Source organism: Podarcis pityusensis (assembly GCF_964106645.2).
Source record: "Podarcis pityusensis genome assembly, chromosome: 7".
In the NCBI taxonomy this organism is placed as follows: domain Eukaryota; kingdom Metazoa; phylum Chordata; class Lepidosauria; order Squamata; family Lacertidae; genus Podarcis; species Podarcis pityusensis.
In genome coordinates this window covers 736,680-755,186 of record NC_138031.1, presented here as the reverse complement: position 1 = coordinate 755,186, position 18,507 = coordinate 736,680, and the positions used below count along the sequence as shown (strand labels likewise).

The window sequence follows — 18,507 nt, the reverse complement described above, 5'->3', positions numbered from 1 at the left end:
GGTCCCGGGTTCATTCCTTCACAGCATCTCAAGCTCAAAGGGCCTTACTGCCCAAATAGCCCACTCTAGTTAAAGGGCTCTGAGGAAGACCCTGCAGAGAGAGTGACTGCTGCCAGCCAGAGAAGACAGCACTGGGCTGGACAGACCAAAGGTCAGACTCAGGGTAAGGCGGCAGCTTCAAGTGCGCCCACAACTTCTGGGATCAGGCGGGCACACATTTTAATGTGTGTGTGCCCGTCTGTCAGTCCGTGGGCTTCCTGCTTCCATACCCCCCTGCCCCCACCTCTGGAATCTCACCGTTGCCCGACGGATCTTGACCTTGCTGCCCCTGATGTCCATGCCAGAGAGCATGAGGCCTGGGGAAGGACGTCTTGCGCTGGGGGGAGATTTCTCCGCTTCGTCCAAGGGGGGGCTAGAGCTGGGCTCCAGGACCTCCTCAGGGGCTATCACCACTGGCGGGGGCACCGGAGGGGGCAGCCTCCTCCTCTTCTCCTTGGGGGGTCTCTTTCCCTTTTGTGCCAGGCCTAACTGGGAGACAAGAGGGCACTCTCAGTCCTCTGTTGCTGCCCCAGCCCCTTCCCCACTCCAGCTGCCCCCCAAAGACCCTCACCTGCTCACTCTTGGTCCTCCTCACTCCAAAAAGCGGGAATCTCACTGGAGGAGGAAGCGGGGATAAAGCTTCTTTGATTTCAGACACAGACGGGGCTGTTGAGAGGACGGCCTGTGGGCTCCCCTCCGCAGGGGGGCTGGTGTCCTGCAGGGAAGGCAGGAGGAAGGGGGTCTCTCACAAACCAAGATGGCGCCACACAGTCGCCCCAAGGTGCCACCTTGGACAAGGACTCAGTGGCATCACCTCAGGCAACCCAAAATAATAATAATAATAATAATAATAATAATAATAATAATAATAATAATTTATACCTTGCCCATCTGGCTGGGTTTCTCTAGTCACTCTGGGCAGCTTCCAACAGAATATTAAAACACAATAGTCTCTTAAACTTTAAAAGCTTCCCTAAAAAGGGCTGCCTTCAGATGTCTTCTAAAAGTCTGGTAGTTGTTTATTTCCTTGCCATCTGATGGGAGGGTGTTCCACAGGGTGGGCACCACCACCGAGAAGGCCCTCTGCCTGGTTCCCTGTAACTTGGCTTCTCGCAGTGAGGGAACCACCAGAAGGCCCTCGGAGCTGGACCTCAGTGTCCGGGCTGAATGATGGGGGTGGAGACGCTCCTTCAGGTATACAGGACCGAGGAGGCAAAAGGCTTTGGCAAGCCCTGGCGGAAAGGCTCACGCTCAGCCTCAGGGCCGTATCACCCTGTTGGCTTCAAAGGCATCTCTCGCCAAGGGAAACTGAGGAAGGGTCAGTGGGAGTCAGCCTTTGGCTCAGAGCCACCGGTGACAGGGCAGGGACACCAGGCAGGAGACCACATGGCTCCTGGGGCAGAGCGTGGAGGGCAGGGGGGGCGCCCCACCAGTTACCTCCAATGTCTCGGGACCTTGCAGGGAAATGGGTGGAGGGAAGCACCCAAGGAACATGCCGTCTGGCCCATAGAGCTCCGAAATGGACTTCGCCCGGCACATGGCTTCCAGCACCTCATCGGCATTGAAGGGAGGAGAGAAAAGGCGGAGGGGAGGGGAGACGCAATAAACGCCACCCGTGAGGTGGCCCAACTGGATGAACATGCAATATTACCCCCTGTCTCTCTTCCACGGCTCTGCAGAGGAGATGCTCAAAGGACCAAAAGCTCCTGGGAAGTCTGACCTCTCCTCCCCTCGCCCTTCCGTCCAAGGCGGGGAGGGGCTGCAGGACCTCCTCCACGGAGACCCCCTTGCCTGGAAGGTGCCCCTTCCCTGCCACCATCTCCGAATCCCATCAACCCCCCAGCCCAGTGAAGCAGCCCAGCCCCACCTCAATTTTGGGTTGCGGCTTGTAGAATGTCTGCAGGTATTTCTCAAAGGCCTCTTCCTTCATTTCCTTGGTGGGCCGCGATTTCTTGGTCACGCTCACTTTCCCCTTCTGGACCAGCTCCAGATCCTGGTCCCTGTCGGCCATCTGGGAGAGTCCCTGCAAGAGGGTAAGGGGCTCAAGGCATCTCTGCCCCTCTCTCCTCCCTCCCATGCTCTGCCCCATGGCCAGAGAGCCCCTTGCCCAGCCAGATTCAGCCTTGGGCATCCCTTCTCCCCCCCCCCACGCTCTCCCCTCTCACAGCCTGCTTTCCCCCTTGGGAAGTGCCTGATCTTTGCTCTCCCCTGAACCCTCATTTCCACCTCGCCAACGCCTCTTGTGAAACATCACACACGGGACTCCAGGGCCGTGCATGGCTCTTGTGGAGCTGGCCTTGGCACCAGCCAGGGCACTGCTAATATTATTAATAATAATAATAATAATAATAATAATAATAATAATAATAAAATTATATCCCGCCCTCCCCAGCTCAAGCCGGGCTCAGAGCGGCTAACAACAGTAAAATAATACAGCATTCTAAAATCAATTCATTATAAAATCAGTTCTGCTGCCCTTTGAAGCGGCTCTGGTCTCCTCAGGGGGAGCGGCAGTCTTACCTCCGCCCTGGCATGGATGTCGCGGAGCACTCTGGACTCCTGCAAGGCCATCCTGCGGGCTCCAGGCACAGGGGACCTGCGTGTGGAGAATGAGAGAGAGACAGACATGGGGGGGCGCCAGAGGCAGCTTGGCATCCTGACTTTGGACGCCCTCCCTGGCCTCTCCCCAGGGATGCTCAGCTGCTCCCTTGTCCGAAAATAGCCGCCAGCACCAGCCTGGGCCACCCAGCGGCCTCTTTGCCCCGGAAACTGCCTGCCCAAACAGAACCACAGAATGGTAGAGCTGGAAGTGACCCAGCAGGGATCTTTCTCTCTGCCCTCCTTCCTCTCCCTCCTAAAGCCGACCTTTCTATGGAGCCTTTGCCACAACACCTAGAGCTCCTGCAGCCCCCCCCCCCCCGCAAATGCACACTGCAGCTTAGCCTAACTGACCAAACAAACACTCCGATTCCCCTGTTTCTTCCCTGCTTCCATTTCCTTTCCCCTCCTAAAATGACAGAATGTAAAGTCCTTGGGGCAGGGACCTGTCATTTTGCACCCTCAGCTTGCCCTGTGTGCATGGATAGCGCTAGATCCATAGGTGTCCTTGTCTCAGCAACCCTGCTAAGGGGCACCAGAGCGAGGGAAGGAGGCAGTCAGATGCTGTGCCCCTGGCGCTGGGTGCTCGGCTGCTGTCCGGAATCTTACTCGGTCTCCTCCAAGGGCGGGTCCTGCTTCAGCCGCCGGACGTTCTCCTTGACCAGAGCCTCAAAGTGGGAATCGCTGATGGGGAGAGGGACGCCCTTGAGGGGCTCCAGGAACCTGGCGCACAGCAGCTGCAGGAGACAGGAAGGGGTCGTTGTCCCAGGGCACAGACTTCGCGGGACCCGATCCACGGCCGTCCCCAGCAAAGAGCATGGGGGCAGCAGCGGGGAGCCTGGCCGCATGGTCTGCACCCCCCCAGGGATGCCAGGCGCCCCACCTTCATCCTGTAGTAGTTGGGCAGGAACTTGTTGTGGTGGATGAGGAAGACGTGTTTCTCCAGCCCAACCAGCAGGTCCCCCCAGTGGTTGGCAAAGGCCAGGCTCTCTGGGATGCTGTTCATCTTCAGGTGCCTGCAGGGCAGAAATGGGGGGGGGGGTGAGCTTGGCTTCCAGGGACCCTTCCCAAAACCCCCGCAAGCCCTGGTTTGGCAGCCAGAGCAGAGGGCCTAGCACAGACTCTCCGCCATGGACGGAAACATTAAAACCATAAGGCGCATGGAGGCCGCCTTAAGCTTCGCTTTAAAACCACAGCAAAACATTTGGTTGTCCTGTGTGGGAAAGGCACGGTTGCCTGAAAGGTAGATATGAATATAAAGTCTCATTGGAGGTTTGTGAGCAGAGGCCAGGGGGCCACCTGCTGGGGCTCCTTCAGCTGGGATTCCTGCATTGTGGGGGGTTGGGATGGATGACCCAGGGGGGTCCCTTCCAACTCTACAGTTCTAAATAGAAACAAGAAATGGATGGATCAGGAAAATTAAAGGGAAGGTGGGAAAGGAAGTTTGACAACAGCAGCAATGGAAACTCCAAACGCTGGTGGGGAAGTGGAGGAGGAGGGTTGTCTGCGGCTATTTTCTTTTGAAGCTTTGGGTGTCGGGAGAAGTGTCAGGAGAGCAAACGTTTCAAACTTCCAACAGCCTCCAAAACAATCAGGGGGCACCACACTGTCCTGCAAGCAAAGCAGGCATCCCTGTGTGGGACACGACACAGAGTGGGCTTGCTTCGAATGAAGCCTGCCGGATCCCCATGGTGCTTGCTCCCAACGGAGTGGGTGCCAGACTGGGGCTGGTGAGGCTGGGGGAGAGCCCTGCTCAAAGCCTGCCAGAGCCATTGCTACCAGTCAGTGTAGACCAGGGTCCCCCAAACTTGGGTCCCCAGCTGCTTTTGTACTACAGTTCCCATCATCCCTGACCGCTGGTCCTGTGAGCTTTGGATGATGGGTATTGTAGTCCGACAACAGCTGGAGACCAAGTCTGGGGAGACCCTGGTGTGGATGATGCTGAGTTGGAGGAACCTGTGGCCTGCAGCTTCCGATGCCCCTGTGCGCGCTCACCAAAGGCATGCCAGCAAATGTAGAATCTTACAGCTGGAAGGGCTCCCCAAGGGCCATCCAGCCCAACCCCCTGCGATGCCAGAATGGCAACTAAAGCATCCCGGACAGATGGTCCCCATCCTCTGCTTAAAGGGCACCTGCTTTCCAGTGCTGGGTGCAAAAGCCGCAAGGATGAGAGAGCCCCATCGGGAGCAGGAGGCTGCCCCGGTCCACAGGACACCCCCATTCCCCATTCAGAAACGGCCCACCAGTCACCGCAGCAGCTTGTTCTCGATGTCCCAGATCTTCACGGATCCATCTCTGCTGGACGAGGCGAAGAGCTTCAGGTTGGGGCAGCAGCAGAGGCCTGGAGGAAGGGAGGCAGCGAGGGGGCGACAGCCGTGAGACAGGAGAGCCGAGTCCCCCTCCTCCCCCCGGCCTGGCCTTTGCGCCCTCCCGGCTCCCGCGCACCTGTGATGTCGTCCTGGGCGTCGTCTTCGGGTTTGTGCTCGGAGCGCGTCTGCTTCATCAGGTTGTAGTAGACGACGCTATAGGTGGCCGTCTGGGGGTCCTGGAAGGCCACCGCCAGCGTCTCCCCCAGGGAGCACAGGTGCAAGGCAGGGGAGGCGCAGGAGAAGCTGAGGAGCGGGACCAGGCACTCCGTGGTGTAGGGGAAGACGCGCCACATCTTCACCGTGCGGTCGGCACCTGCCCCGGGGGCAAGGAGAGGCACAGGGTCAGCCCCCGGGGCAGAGGAAGCTCCTCTTTCTTCCTCCTTCTTGCCCCCCCAACCCAGTGTCCCTGGGTTGGTTTCTGCAGATCTACACCATGTTATTGCCTTGAGTTTTGGAGGAGCTGGTCCGCATGATGCGCGAGTCCCTTCTAACCGGGGGTCTTGTTCAGTGGCAGAGCTTCATGCTCCAGCACCAGGAGGGCAGAGAGCAGGCTGGGGCAGGGCTGGTGCGTGTCCTTGGGGCGGGGCATGCCACCTGCAGGGGTGTGGCGCCCAGTGCAGGCGGGGGGCAGCCACGATGGCACCCCACCGGGATTGCGCTGCCGGGGGCGGTGCGCTCCCCCCGCACTCCTCTTCCCCCACCAGTGGTCTTGGTTCCAGCAAATATTCTAAATATCTTATGGTGGATTCCACTGTTGAAAGTCACAGAATTTTGCTGTAGCCACTTAGCAGAATTACCATATTTTTCCGTGTATAAGACTAGGTTTTTCCTCTTAAAAATAATGTCAAAAATTAGGGGGTGTCTTATACACGGATGGGACGCGGGTGGCGCTGTGGGTTAAACCACAGAGCCTAGGACTTGCTGATCGGAAGGTCGGCGGTTCGAATCCCCGCGACGGGGTGAGCTCCCGTTGCTCGGTCCCTGCTTCTGCCCACCTAGCAGTTTGAAAGCACCTCAAAGTGCAAGTAGATAAATAGGTACCGCTCTGGTGGGAAGGTAAACGGTGCTTCCGTGCGCTGCTCTGGTTCGCCAGAAGCGGCTTAGTCATGCTGGCCACATGACCCGGAAGCTTTCTGCGGACAAGCGCCGGCTCCCGGCCTCTTGAGCGAGATGAGCGCGCAACCCCAGAGTCGGTCACGACTGGACCTGATGGTCAGTGGTACCTTTACCTTTACCTATACACGGATACATCTCCCGCCCTTTTCTTACATCTGAGTCCCCAAAAATAGGGGGCGTCAATGAATGGTTTGATTCTTGCATCCCTGTATTTATATTAACCTCTGAACTGCTAAATTCCTGGCCCCTATCTCTCTTTAAGTACTACTGAAGGGCACAAATCATTTTGACGTTTAGGCTGCAAACTGTACCATCCTTGCAGTGGGGCAGGAGAGCTGAAAACATTGCCAATATAGCATATTTACGAGAATCTAATGCGCCGTCAAATCTAATGCGCACCTCAATTTTCAAAACCTTGAAACCAAAAAAGGATTTGCTGGCGATTGTAAATGCGCCATCAAATCCAATGTGCACCCTAATATTCACGATGTAAAAAGTGAGCATTACACTTGAGTAAATGTGATATTTCACATCTGGCAACCAAGGTGCCCCCTGGGCTTCAGAGAGCGTATGGGCAGCATAGCTGTCAACTTTTCCCTTTTCTTGCGAGGAATCCTATTCGGAATAAGGGAATTTCCCTTTAAAAAAGGGAAATGTTGACAACTATGATGGGCAGGCGAGTCTAAAAAGCCCCAGACACAAATTTTCACGGCCCTCTAGCAGCTCTGGTGGCTCATTGACCAGAAGCGATGTATTTAGCATTAACTCTAGAAGGGTAGATTCGATTCTGACCAAACTAAGTCTCCTAGAGCAAAATACACATCCTGGGGCTTCTATGAATTTACCTCATCCTCTTTTAAAGCCATCCAAGTTGGTCAGGATCTCCTGGGGGAGGGAGCTCCAGAGCTGGACTACCAAAAGATCTTCTCTGACCTTTGGAGACACCAACTATAGAGGGCAGAAGGGGCTTCATCCCCCTCAATATTTGTGGGTCGGGGGTCTGAGCTCCTCCCCGTATTACTGCCGGGCAGCACTCGTGTGCCTGGGGGGGGGGGCAGGATGCATGGAGGGTGAAGATCACCCTCTGCACCCCCCTGATATTTGGGTATGCCTAACCAGAGGACTCACCTGCCGAAATGATACACATCTGCGTGGGGTATTCAGCCAAGGCTGTGACCGCTTGGGAGCCGTGAGCCTCCACCTTGTACCGGTCTCGGGCCAGAAACCACTCCACCACGGTCAGGAAACCCGTTTTGTGCCCCAAAATTAGCAGGAACCTGGGGGGGGGGTGAGGGGAAGAGAAGCGTCCTTTGATAAGTATGTTCAGACAGATATGCACGATGGAATGGCAGCTTCTGGGGCGGGGGAAGGAAAAGCCCAATCTGAAAAGTCAAATTCAAAAAGAGAATTTTGCTGCAACTTGGGTTGACTTTATAGATTTCGTGAGTATAGCCAAACCTAGTAATCTTCTTGCACCAGCACTTTGAACTGTGTGCTTGGCATCATTTCCTAACCCCCCTCTCCCCACCCAGGTTCTTGGGTGAACCTGGCTCACCTGGGGGGAAAATAACATCTTTCTGCCACTTAGCACTTCTTTAGTTCTATGAATAGTTCTAAGGTTCTAAGGTTTCATTCTTCTTTAGTTCTAAGGTTTCATTCTTCTTCTCACTTCAAGCCACCTCAAAGCATTATTTATTTTAAGACTTTGCATGATATTTCATTTCATTTTTTTATGTATATCATGACTTGGTATAGATATTACCGGTACTTGTAGTTTGATTAGTTTGTCATATTCTATCATAATTTTATATGTTGACTCAACACCAAAACAGTGATTGTGCGTGTTTCTAATGGAGAAATATAGTTTTGGTGTTCTACAGCTCCTGCTTTTGAAATGTGATGTTTGGTGTTCTTATTGTTAAAATATTAATAAAAAATACAGTATCAATAAATAAAAAAATAGCAGGGGTGGAGGAAAAGGCAGGCAGACATGGGGAATGTAAAGCACAGAATTCAAAGCACATGGAAAAGCCGTGTCTGTTGTGGTCTGCTGTGTGTCAGGAGGAGAGCCCAGGTGCCTTGGCCCTTCCAGCAGAGCGGGGAGCCTGGCCACTGCTAGGCAGGGCAGACTCTGGTTTTCAGCATCCCATGTGCCGGGGCGCCTGGAGCTCCTGCTACTGGGAGTTTAGGATTGGAGTTGCAAGGGAAGCTTTTAATATCTGATAAATTATTGTAGTTTAATGTTTTGCTGGAAGCCGCCCAGAGTGGCTGGGGAAACCACCCAGAGTGGTTGGGTGGAGTATAAATAAATTATTATTATTGTTATTATTATTATGATTATTATTATTGATCCCGCAGGCTCTTCTGAGGGTCTGCAGACGAGAGTGTGAGCTGCCTTTACATGCCAAATTAACTCATAAGGGAACGTTGGCCAGCAACTGCTCTGCTGCACCCCAGGCAAGATGAAGGAGTCGTTGGGAAGGAGGGTGGCAGCAGCACCTGCCGGAGAGTAAGACCCACTGGCAGCCCAGGCAGTGAAGGAGGGGAGAGGGGCTTCTCTCAAAAGATGTTAGATTATTTTAGTATGCTACAACTGCTGCTCGTATTTTGTTAGCTAAAAAGTGGAAAACCCAAGAATTACCAATGATAGAAGAATGGCAGATGAAGATGATGGATTTTTCGGAGCTAGCCGACCTAACCAGAAGAGTCCATGACCAGAAGGAGGAGGAGTATCAGGAAGAGTGGATTAAATTTAATGATTACTTAGATAAATATGTTAAGTTAAATTAACTGAAAACAGCTTGCAGATACTTAATTGGCTTAGGATTTTATTTATGTTAAGTGATGAATTAATATGTTTAATTTCATAATGTGAAGATTTAAGGATGTTAATGTTTAAGTTAAATTTTATAAGAACTGTGATTTGGAAAACCGTTAAAAGGATATGCAATGAAATCCAACCAAGGGGAAGCGAGGAAGTCACTTAACAATGTTAATAAGTGTAATTTTCAATAAGGCTATAATTTATGTTTGTTTGTTTATAATGTTGTGAAAACCAATTAAAAAATTTTGGGGGAAAAAGAGAGGGGCTTCTCTCGAGTCCTGCCCCGTCCATCTCACCCGCTTTACCTGTTTTTATCTGGGTGTTTCAGCCACTGCTTCTTGTAGCCCTTGCAATCCACCACATCCAGCCACTGGGAATAGGCCTTCTCCGGGTCCAGCACGTGGCTGTAGACCAGGAGGCAGCAGGGGGCAGACGCCCAGGTGTGGCCCGGAAGGCTCTTCTTGACCTGCATGGGGTCCTGGGCGCTGTTGACCCACAGCACGGCACCGTCCTCCATCAGCACAAAGAGGGTCTCCCGGGGCAGGCAGTACGCCACGTCCAGGCCCTGGCGGGGGCTGTCCAGGAAGAGGATGGCGGTGATGACTCCGCTCTGGGCGTCCACCATCCGCACGGTGGAGTCCTGGCAGACGCAGAGGGCGCGGACGGGGAAGCTGCCCAGGGCCTCCAGGTTGACGCAGCGGATGCGCCGGACGGGGCAGCCCACGGGCGTGTACAGCGAGTAGAGCTTGTTGATCTTCCAGAGGGTCAGGGATGAGCCGGAGACGGAGACGACGTGAGAAAGGGTCAGGGCCTTCAGGGTCTCCACGGGCTCCGACAAATGGACCTGGTCCACCTGGTCAATGGTGTTGAGGTTCCAGGTGCGGATGGTGCCGTCCTGGGAGGCGGAGAAGATGAGGGGCCTCTGAGGGTAGATGGTCACAGCGACGACCGGACCTGGGGGCACAAGGTGGGGGGGGCACAAGAAGCTCAAAGGGGGCCAAAGCCAGTCACAGCTACGTGGGGATGGAGACAGGAGCGGATCAAAGCCTTCGCGCATCTTCAGAAGAGCTGCAGGAAGGAGAACAGGCTCCACCTGGTCCTGCTTTGAGCTCTTGGTTCTCCTTACTGTGGGATGTGAAGCACAAGAGCAGTCAAGTACAACACTCCTAGAGTGAACATGTTTACACCTGGGGAGGAATGTTTGTCCAGCCAGCAGGTCAACTTCCTGTTTCCTTCTGGGCTGGGACAGACTTCCTCTGCATGTGACTAGCGGTGGGCATGGCCTCACCTGTGCAGGTAACAACAAAAGCACAGGGCAGGGCAGCCATCTCTCTCTCTTTGACTACATGCATTGAAGAAGCAACATCTGCTTAGCCAAAGATGCTGTCTTAGCCAAGAGAGGACAAAGGGACTGTCTCCTGATGAGATAGTTTCCAGGTGTATGTTACTTTTCTAAGCTAAGTCTGCCTTCTGGGATCCAACTGTGAACAGAATGTGAGTAAACTCTTTTTATAGTTTTATAGAAGACTGTGCCGTGCTTATCTTTTATAGAAGCTTTATAGCGTCTGAGCAAACACATCCGCTGTGAGTTTAAAAAGGGGAATGTTACTCTGCTAAATTGTGAACTTGTTAACACAAGCTGGAAAGGCTATTATCAGACAATATATCCTCTCCTGAATCCCTGAACATTCCCGCACTTACAACCCAGTACTAATTCATATAGCTAGATGTTTTGGCCAGGATATTCAAATGTCCAACGGTGGCTCAGCAGACCTTATCAAAGACCTAGAGACATTCAACATCAACAACTGCTAGGCACCCTTATGCCTTTTAGCAGCTGCGTGCTAGGCAGAAATTCAACAGGTTCAGCCTCCCATCGTTGTATTTTCATGTTGGGAAAAATTCCCCCATTGACTTTCTGGCCATAAAACTATCCTGTAGGAGGAAAGAGTGGCCATTGCAGCCAGGGCTGCCCCCATGACGACGAGGCACCCCTTTTGGACACGCCACTCCTGCGAGGGAGGCAGGAGCCAGAGGTGTCCCAGCCTAAGGGGGAGAGAGGCGTTGGTCTCTTGCCAAAGGCCTTCCTAGCGGCCGGGGGGGGGGGGATTCTTTGGTTGCCCTTCTCTCCGCATCCTGGCTGAGAGTGACGCACCCACGCTCACCCGTGTGGCCCACAAAGACCATCTGAATGTGCCAGTTCTTGTCCCAGACCTTGATGGTTGTGTCCCGTGAGGCCGTGATGGCGCAGCCGATCACTTCGCAGTAGGTGAGGTCTGTGATCACCCTGGGAGAGAAGACGAAGAAGAGCAGCCCGGGTTACATCAGGTCCTTCTTGGACTGCGTGGTCTCCAGGATCCCTTACAACTCTACCACTCTATGATCTTATGCTTCCATGGACCATGCAGACCAGCCCTCCGCTTCCCAAAGCAGCTCAGCCAGGTGGCTCTGGGGTATTAGCGGCAGGACACAAATCAAGAACTGCCTCCCTTTTCAGAGCCCCAGGGTTCAGTAACCACCACCACCACTTGTGGGAGAGAATTCTGGACGTTCATTGTGCTTTGTGCGCGAAGAGACGTTCTCTCTCTCTCTCTCTCTCTCTCTCCCGTCTGTTTGGGATCTACTTCCCATTGGCTTCCTTGGATAAATGCACCCCCTCCCTCCTCAAGTCCCAAGTTTGGTTGCAAGTTGCTTTGGGTTGCCCTGGGCAATATAAAGTGACTAACAAATTTAAGAAATCATAAAAACAAATAATGCTGAGGCCACAGGAGGACAAGTGGAGGTGCTTCTCAGTCATGGGGGTGGGGTGGGGGTCAAACTAGCCGCAGCCTGGGTGGTGCGCAGTGGAAAATTCCACTGGGCCATTCTGAAGAAGCTCTCTAAGTGCGTTAATGATTAACTGATTATGTTCTCTGCTCTTACAGGTGAGTGTTTAACCTTAAGTCACATGATTAAGGTATTCAATTGCAAATTTGCCTTTTTGAAAGGGAGTTGCCTTTTGGCTCTTTGTTCCCAGGAACAGATGGAGAAGGAGGTGTAAATTACCCTCTCTGGATCCAGGCTCACGTAAGCAAGCTATGGAATAAACATACCGGTAGCTTTGATTTTTGCAGATTGTAATTATGTTATATATTTAAGAAGAAGAACCTGTGCTTGAATATGCATACACTTTCTGGAGGTACTATTGTTTTGTACCTGTTTTTGAAGAAGTTCCAGTTAGTGAAGCTTTGAATCTGATTTATGGGTCCAAATAATTTGTATTCTAATAGAATTCAGTTTTTATGCATCTGATTACTTCAAGCTGCACAATATTAATATCTGGAATAATTGTCTCCCTTAGTGGGTTGTGCAAGGCATTGCTCCGAATGATACTTTTTATAGAGTGGGGTGTGGGGGCCACTGGAAATGAATTAACAGAACCAGGTGGGTGGCAGACCAGAAAGGTTTGGGAACCGCTGCCTTAAATAGTCCAAGATGGAACAAGAAGAAACCTGCCCCAGCTCTGCCCCAAGAGAGCAGCACTGAAAGCCCATCCTTCCATGGGGGCATCCCGTTCCCAGTGGGGGCCTCTCTCCTTGCTGGGAGGCCGGTTTTCGGCAGGGCCTGAGAGGAGCCTCACCTGTTGTGGAGCTCCTTCTTGAAAGAGAGGAGTTTCCCATTGGAGATATCCCAGGCAGCAGCGCCCGTCGTGCTGGAGGCGAAGCAGCGCTGGGGCTGCAAGCTGCTGGTGTCCAGGGCGATGTGGGAGAAGACGTCTCCAGGCCCCAGGCCCTCGCTCAGGACGGCGCGGCACTGCAGGCTCCGGCAGCCGTAGCGGAAGTCCCAGATGGTCAGGTTCCCGTCCCCCGCGGTCACGATCCGGTTCAGGTTCTCGCTGTAGATCCCGCATCGGATGGGCATGGCGGAGCGGACCTGGGAGAGCAGCTGGAAGCCGGAGTCGAGGACCTGGAGGCCGCCCTCGTCCCAAGCCACAAACTGGTTGGCCAGGGAGGCGTGCAGGAGTCCCGCCATGGGGGCAGGGGCCCTCAGGCAGCTCTTGTAGGAGCCCTCCTCCTTCAAGGAGTGCAGCTTGTTCTCCGAGTCGAGCACCACAAAGCAGTTCCCGTGCACATCATGCGTCACGCACCGCACGGGGCTGCCCAAGGCTGAGCGACTCAGGTGCTGCAGGCCGTGGCGCAGGTGGATGGGCTTCAAGTCCTCCTTCTTCATCTGCAAGAGGAAGATGAAGGACAGGCAGCGTTGGCCCCACCTCCAGCAAGAGCATCGGGCTGAGTGGAGTGCTCTCTGCACACACTTATTCCACGCCTGCATGAGCCTCGGGTCCCTTCCAACTCGACCATGTTATGATTCCTTTTCTGGAAGCTTCACGGGAGCTGCCCGTTCCTTGGACATGGGCAGAGACCCCTATGGGCACCAGGGGCTCAGGCCAGTGGCAGAGGAAGGGCTGTGTGGCCAGCCCTGGGTGTCATCACTGAGGGGGGGTGACAAAATGAATTTTTAAAAAAATGGGCTCACAAAACTTTTTAGGAGTGATGTGGTGGCTTAGGTGCTGCAGGTTCCACGCTGCCTGTAACAGCAGTGTGGGACTTGTGTCTGCCTACTGCCTCTCCCTGCCCTACAGCTGAGGGGGAGGTGGAAGACCCTCATATCTATGGGACCATCTCTCCCGGTATGGCCCACGAAGGACCTTAAGGTCCACAAATAACAACACCCTAGAGGACCTAAGGAAGTCAGATTAGCCTCAACCAGAGCCAGGGCCTTTTCAGTGATGGCTCCGGCCTGGTGGAAAGCTCTGTCTCATGAGACCAGGGCCCTGCAGGATCTGATTTCTTTCCGCAGGGCCTGTAAGGCAGAGTTGTCCTGCCTGGCCTTTGGCTTGGAATCAACTTGATCCCCTCCCCCTCTTTCCTTTTCCCTTTCTCCTCCTGTGATGGAACTCCTATTTGGGGACTTCCCTGGCTTTTTTCTGGCCCACGTAGGACCAGTCTGGATAGTTAGCCTTGGTGAAGACTTGACGTTTTCATCCCCAAAAAGTTTTTGATTTGAGTTTCCATTGAAATGAGGCTGCATTTTAAGGTTGTATTTTAATCTTGTTTTTAAGCTGTATTTCAATCAATTGTTTTTATACCGGTGTTAGCCGCCCTGAGCTCGGTCTTGGCTGGGGAGGGCGGGGTATAAATAAAATTTAATAAAATCTAATAATAATAGAGGCTCTAAGCATCAGGGAGGCTTGACCCCCCCCATGGGCGCAGATCACCCCCCCCCCAAGCTGCAGGACATGCCCCCGCACCCGGCACCCGAGCGGTTAGCTACGCCACTGACTATAGCTGTGAGGTCCCAGGGATCTTGGAGAGCTCTTGGGGAACAGGAGGCCTTGATGGGAAACACCTTGATGGCAGAACAAAACAGGTTAAGGCAGGCCCCACAAAGGGAGCGGCAAATATTGTCTCCTTCTGCAAGGGGGCTCAGAATGGGAGGCAGAGGAGTTCAGGACAACCAACAGGGCTTGGCCCTGACGTTCTCTTTCATGGTCATGGTCACCTACCTAGATTTCTTTAAAAGGATATGTGCCACATTCATGGAGTAAAAGGAGAGCAAAAGCTGCTCGCTTCAACAGCTGTGTTTTACTGCCACCTGTTGGAGGCAGAAAATGCCTCTGAAGGCCAGGTGCCAGGAATCCCAGGTTAGGAGAGGAGAGCCCTGAGGGACCTGGGTCTTTCTCGAGGGCTCACCCAGGCATCTTGTTGGCCCCTGATATTCACAGCACATTTGCAGGGAGCAGGAAGAGAGGAATAAGGTACCAATGGATAACCATTCAAGGCTCTGGATGTTCCCTTCCGCAAGAGGGTTCATGTGAGCCCCTCCAAAAGCCTGTTTGCAATGGCAGGAAACATCTCTGGGACACCTGAAGCAGCAGGATACTTGAGACAGGTGCATGGTGCCGTTTTCTGAGCAGGTCTGAGCGGCTGGTGCCCTGGCACCTCTCCTCTCCTGATCCCCAGGTGCTGAGGATTTCACTGAGACACAGCTGCCACACCTGGATCCCCCTGGCCAGACCGGCTTCTTCCCCAAGAAATGTACCAGGTCCAGAGCGCGGCGGAGGCGTTTCTGGAGTTTGATCCAGTGCAGGTACCCCCTGCTTGGCTGAGCCTTGGGTACCGGCTGTGGCTTATTCTGCTTCTCCTCCTCTGCTTCCACCTCCTTCGTATTTTCAAAGGGCTCTAAGGACAGGCGCAGGCGCTTCCTTCGCTCTCCACGAGTGGCTGTTGGAGGAAGGTGGGAGCTGATAAGGATGTCACTCACAAGTGACCCGTCGGTTCCCTCCACACCCCTGTGAGGTGCTGTTCCGTTTCCCCCTTTTTACAGGAGGTACTCATTTGTACAGGGGGACGCGGGTGGCGCTGAGGGTTAAACCACAGAGCCTAGGACTTGCTGATCAGAAGGTCGGCGGTTCAAATCCCTGTGACAGGGTGCGCTCCCATTGCTCAGTCCCTGCTCCTGCCCACCTAGCAGTTCGAAAGCACATCAAAGTGCAAGTAGATCAATAGGTACCGTTCCAGTGGGAAGGTAAATGGCGTTTCCATGCGCTGCTCTGGTTTGCCAGAAGCGGCTTAGTCCTGCTGGCCACATGACCCAGAAGCTGTATGCCGGCTCCCTCGGCCAGTAAAGCGAGATGAGCGCCGCAACCCCAGAGTCAGTCACAACTGGACCTAATGGTCAGGGGTCCCTTTACTTACTCATTTGTACCTATTTGTCTCTGGGTCTCTCCCTCCCCACACCAGCCCCTGAGAGCATCACCCCTCAGGGACCACTCCTGGCTTCGCTCAGCAGCATGATGAGGCTGGTGAACACACCCAGGGGCAGGGTCTGGAGCCACCAGGGCTGCTATAAACACCACCTCCACCCCAATGCAACCCTGCTTACAGCTTCTGCGTTCCGCCTCCATCATCCCTGTAAGTTCTGCCTTGCTCTGGACAGCAGACTCCTCGTATGAGGGGTGAACAGAGCAGCTGATCCACACGGAGGATGCTGAAGGGCAAAGGGAACCAAACGCCTTCTTAGAACCTGCTAGGCTGGACTTGGAACCAGCTTTCAAGGCACGGGGTCCGCACTGGAACCTGGAAAAGTAGCAATAATATTTTTTTTTTTAATAATGATGTTATTAAAAGCCCAGCCACCCTGGGTAACCATTAACCATGAGAGTGTTTCTGTAGAAATGCAGAGGGTTTTCAGCTCATCTGTTGGAAGCGACAAGGCAGAATTGCAAATTATAGTCCATATTTATTGGAGGTACTGTACCGTGCCTCTTCATATGTACATCCTGCTCAGTATTCCCCACAACAGTAGGCATGTCATAGGGAATTGGGGAGAAGATCCAATGAGAGCCACCCAAGGAAGCCACCCATCCTAGGTCTCATCGCACATCAACCTAAACCATGGATTCTTTAACAAACCATAAAGTCACCATGAGTTTTGTCCCGATGGTGATGGTGGTGGCAATTTATTATTATTATTTCTTACCCTCCCTTCACCATAAGGTCCCAGGGAAGGTTGCAACCATTTAAAAACAGTTTAAAACCAATTACAATCACAACTAGAGAGTGTCCCATCTCAGCACATAGCTGTCAACTTTTCTCTTTTCTTACGAGGAATCCTATTTGGAATAAGGGAATTTCCCTTAAAAAAAGGAAAACGTTGACAGCTATGCCTCAGCAGGCAAAGGCCAGGCGAGGTAAAAGAGATGCATGTTTCTTAATAAGATATCAAGATCCATCCCATCATCAGGCAGAATCTTTCCAGGGCAGGTTAGATGATGAAATGCAAATACAGTGGTGCCCCGCAAGATGAATGCCTCGCAAGACGGAAAACTCGCTAGACGAAAGAGTTTTCCGTTTTGGAGGTGCTTCGCAAAACGAATCTCCTATGGGCTTGCTTCGCAAGACGACAATGCCTTGCGAGTTCCTGCGGGGGTTTTTTCCCTTTCCCCCCCTTTTTTCTAAGCCGCTAAGCCGCTTATCAGCTGATCTGATCAGCAGATAAAAGCCGCTAATAGCGCTAATCCGCTAATCCGTCAATGGGCTTGCTTCGCAAGACGAAAAAACCGCTAGACGAAGAGAATCACAGAACGGATTCTTTTCGTCTTGCGAGGCACCACTTGTAAAAACAACGTAAAAACCAGCCTGATCAATTGTTCAATGTACGAGATGCGCTTTCCATCCGAGGGGAGCTCAGAATAACAATGACCTGCTAAATGGAAATCTACAAAATGCAGGCCAGTGTATCATCAGAAGACCCCAATGACACACACACACACACAGAGATCTTAGTGAAAAGCTATAGCACCCATTTCTTACACAGCTTCTCCCCCCTAAAAAAGTGTGGGTACCCCTCTGGAGGACCACCCTCTGGAGCTCAGGCCCAAACACCTGACAACTCCACTTTCTTCCAGAGTGACAGCCCCATTTCTCTCAGAAGCCCTCGCAAAGGGCAGGCTGCCCCCCTGCACGCACTTCAGGCTGGGGGGGTGGTGCGCCTGAGGCCCTCACAGGCCTCAGCAGGGCCGCCCGCAGCTCAGGCTGCCTCCAGGAAGGGCACAGGATCAGGGCCTGGGAGGAGGAGCTGGCACCTCCAGGGGAGCCAAGCCCTGCCCAGGCTTTTGCCCAGCCCCATCCCTGGGGGGCGGCAGCAGGAGGAGAGCCTCCCCTTGTCTCCTTTGGCTCCTGGGGCATCACACTGCCCACCCGCCACCTGGCAGCATTTACCTGGGGCCTGCGGGAGCCTGGACCTGCCAGCCACGTTGCCATGGAGACAGGCGTTCTGTTGACTAGCAGGGCAGGCCGGGCCTGGTCCTCGGGGCAGGAAACAGGGATGCAGGCGGGCGCAGGGAGCCCTCCAGGCAGGGCGCTGGGCTTGGCACGCCCAGAGGGGGCGCAATGAGATGCCAGCCGGTCCTCAGGAGGGATCAGAGGTCCCTGCCTGTCCGCACTTGCATGTTGGCCCAGTTATTTATTCACTTATATATTGTGTTTCTAAAGGGACAGGATACCCAAATCCTGTCTGTGAAATGACCCCAGGCTTCAATAATCACCCCAGGCCTCAAAACTGTCTCCTAAAATCCACAGCTACAGCTTTTCTGTGGATTCTCACAAGATGCTGCTCCAAAGGCCAAATGTTATTCTTTTATCAGCACGAGAAGGCTTCAAAAAGCTAATGCATAGGCTCTGTTCAAAGCAGGCCTGAGAAGTGAATCTTATCTCATTCTAGTTGCAACACCTTTGGACATGCTGAAACGCTTTCATTCCCCTTTTCCTGGGAAGGGTGCCAAGAGTCCACAATAGTCCCAACATAGGAGCCTTCTGTTCATGCTCAGAGGAACTCAGGGCAGGACTCCTGAGGGAGGAGAAAGGGGAGGGAACTAGAAGGGGTATATATATATGCTCTGTGCAAATGACTGTGAACTCGTGCATGCTTTTTGTGAGTTATCACACTTGCTCTTTCTACCAGTTCATGGATGGTAGAAATAAAAGCCTTTTCTCTGAAACTATTCCTTGAGTGTCTGTT

General features: G+C 53.2%; 1 protein-coding gene across 1 annotated transcript in view; it reads right to left on the bottom strand.

The window, feature by feature from the left end:
• WDR97 (WD repeat domain 97) overlaps window positions 1–17,719 on the bottom strand; it is a 42,671-nt gene extending 24,952 nt beyond the window's left edge. Inside the window, exons 1-17 of the mRNA XM_081014519.1 lie at window positions 17,688–17,719; window positions 15,871–16,064; window positions 15,028–15,209; window positions 12,566–13,155; window positions 11,112–11,233; window positions 9,252–9,900; window positions 7,251–7,399; window positions 5,083–5,319; window positions 4,888–4,978; window positions 3,521–3,653; window positions 3,247–3,374; window positions 2,560–2,635; window positions 1,876–2,062; window positions 1,760–1,830; window positions 1,477–1,668; window positions 611–754; window positions 298–528 (exon numbers count right to left, since the gene is read on the bottom strand). Of these exons, the coding sequence (XP_080870645.1) occupies window positions 298–528; window positions 611–754; window positions 1,477–1,668; window positions 1,760–1,830; window positions 1,876–2,062; window positions 2,560–2,635; window positions 3,247–3,374; window positions 3,521–3,653; window positions 4,888–4,978; window positions 5,083–5,319; window positions 7,251–7,399; window positions 9,252–9,900; window positions 11,112–11,233; window positions 12,566–13,155; window positions 15,028–15,209; window positions 15,871–16,064; window positions 17,688–17,704 (3,393 nt within the window). The 5' untranslated portion in view covers window positions 17,705–17,719. The remainder of the gene's footprint in view (window positions 1–297; window positions 529–610; window positions 755–1,476; window positions 1,669–1,759; window positions 1,831–1,875; window positions 2,063–2,559; window positions 2,636–3,246; window positions 3,375–3,520; window positions 3,654–4,887; window positions 4,979–5,082; window positions 5,320–7,250; window positions 7,400–9,251; window positions 9,901–11,111; window positions 11,234–12,565; window positions 13,156–15,027; window positions 15,210–15,870; window positions 16,065–17,687) is intronic.
• Window positions 17,720–18,507: the final 788 nt, after the last annotated feature.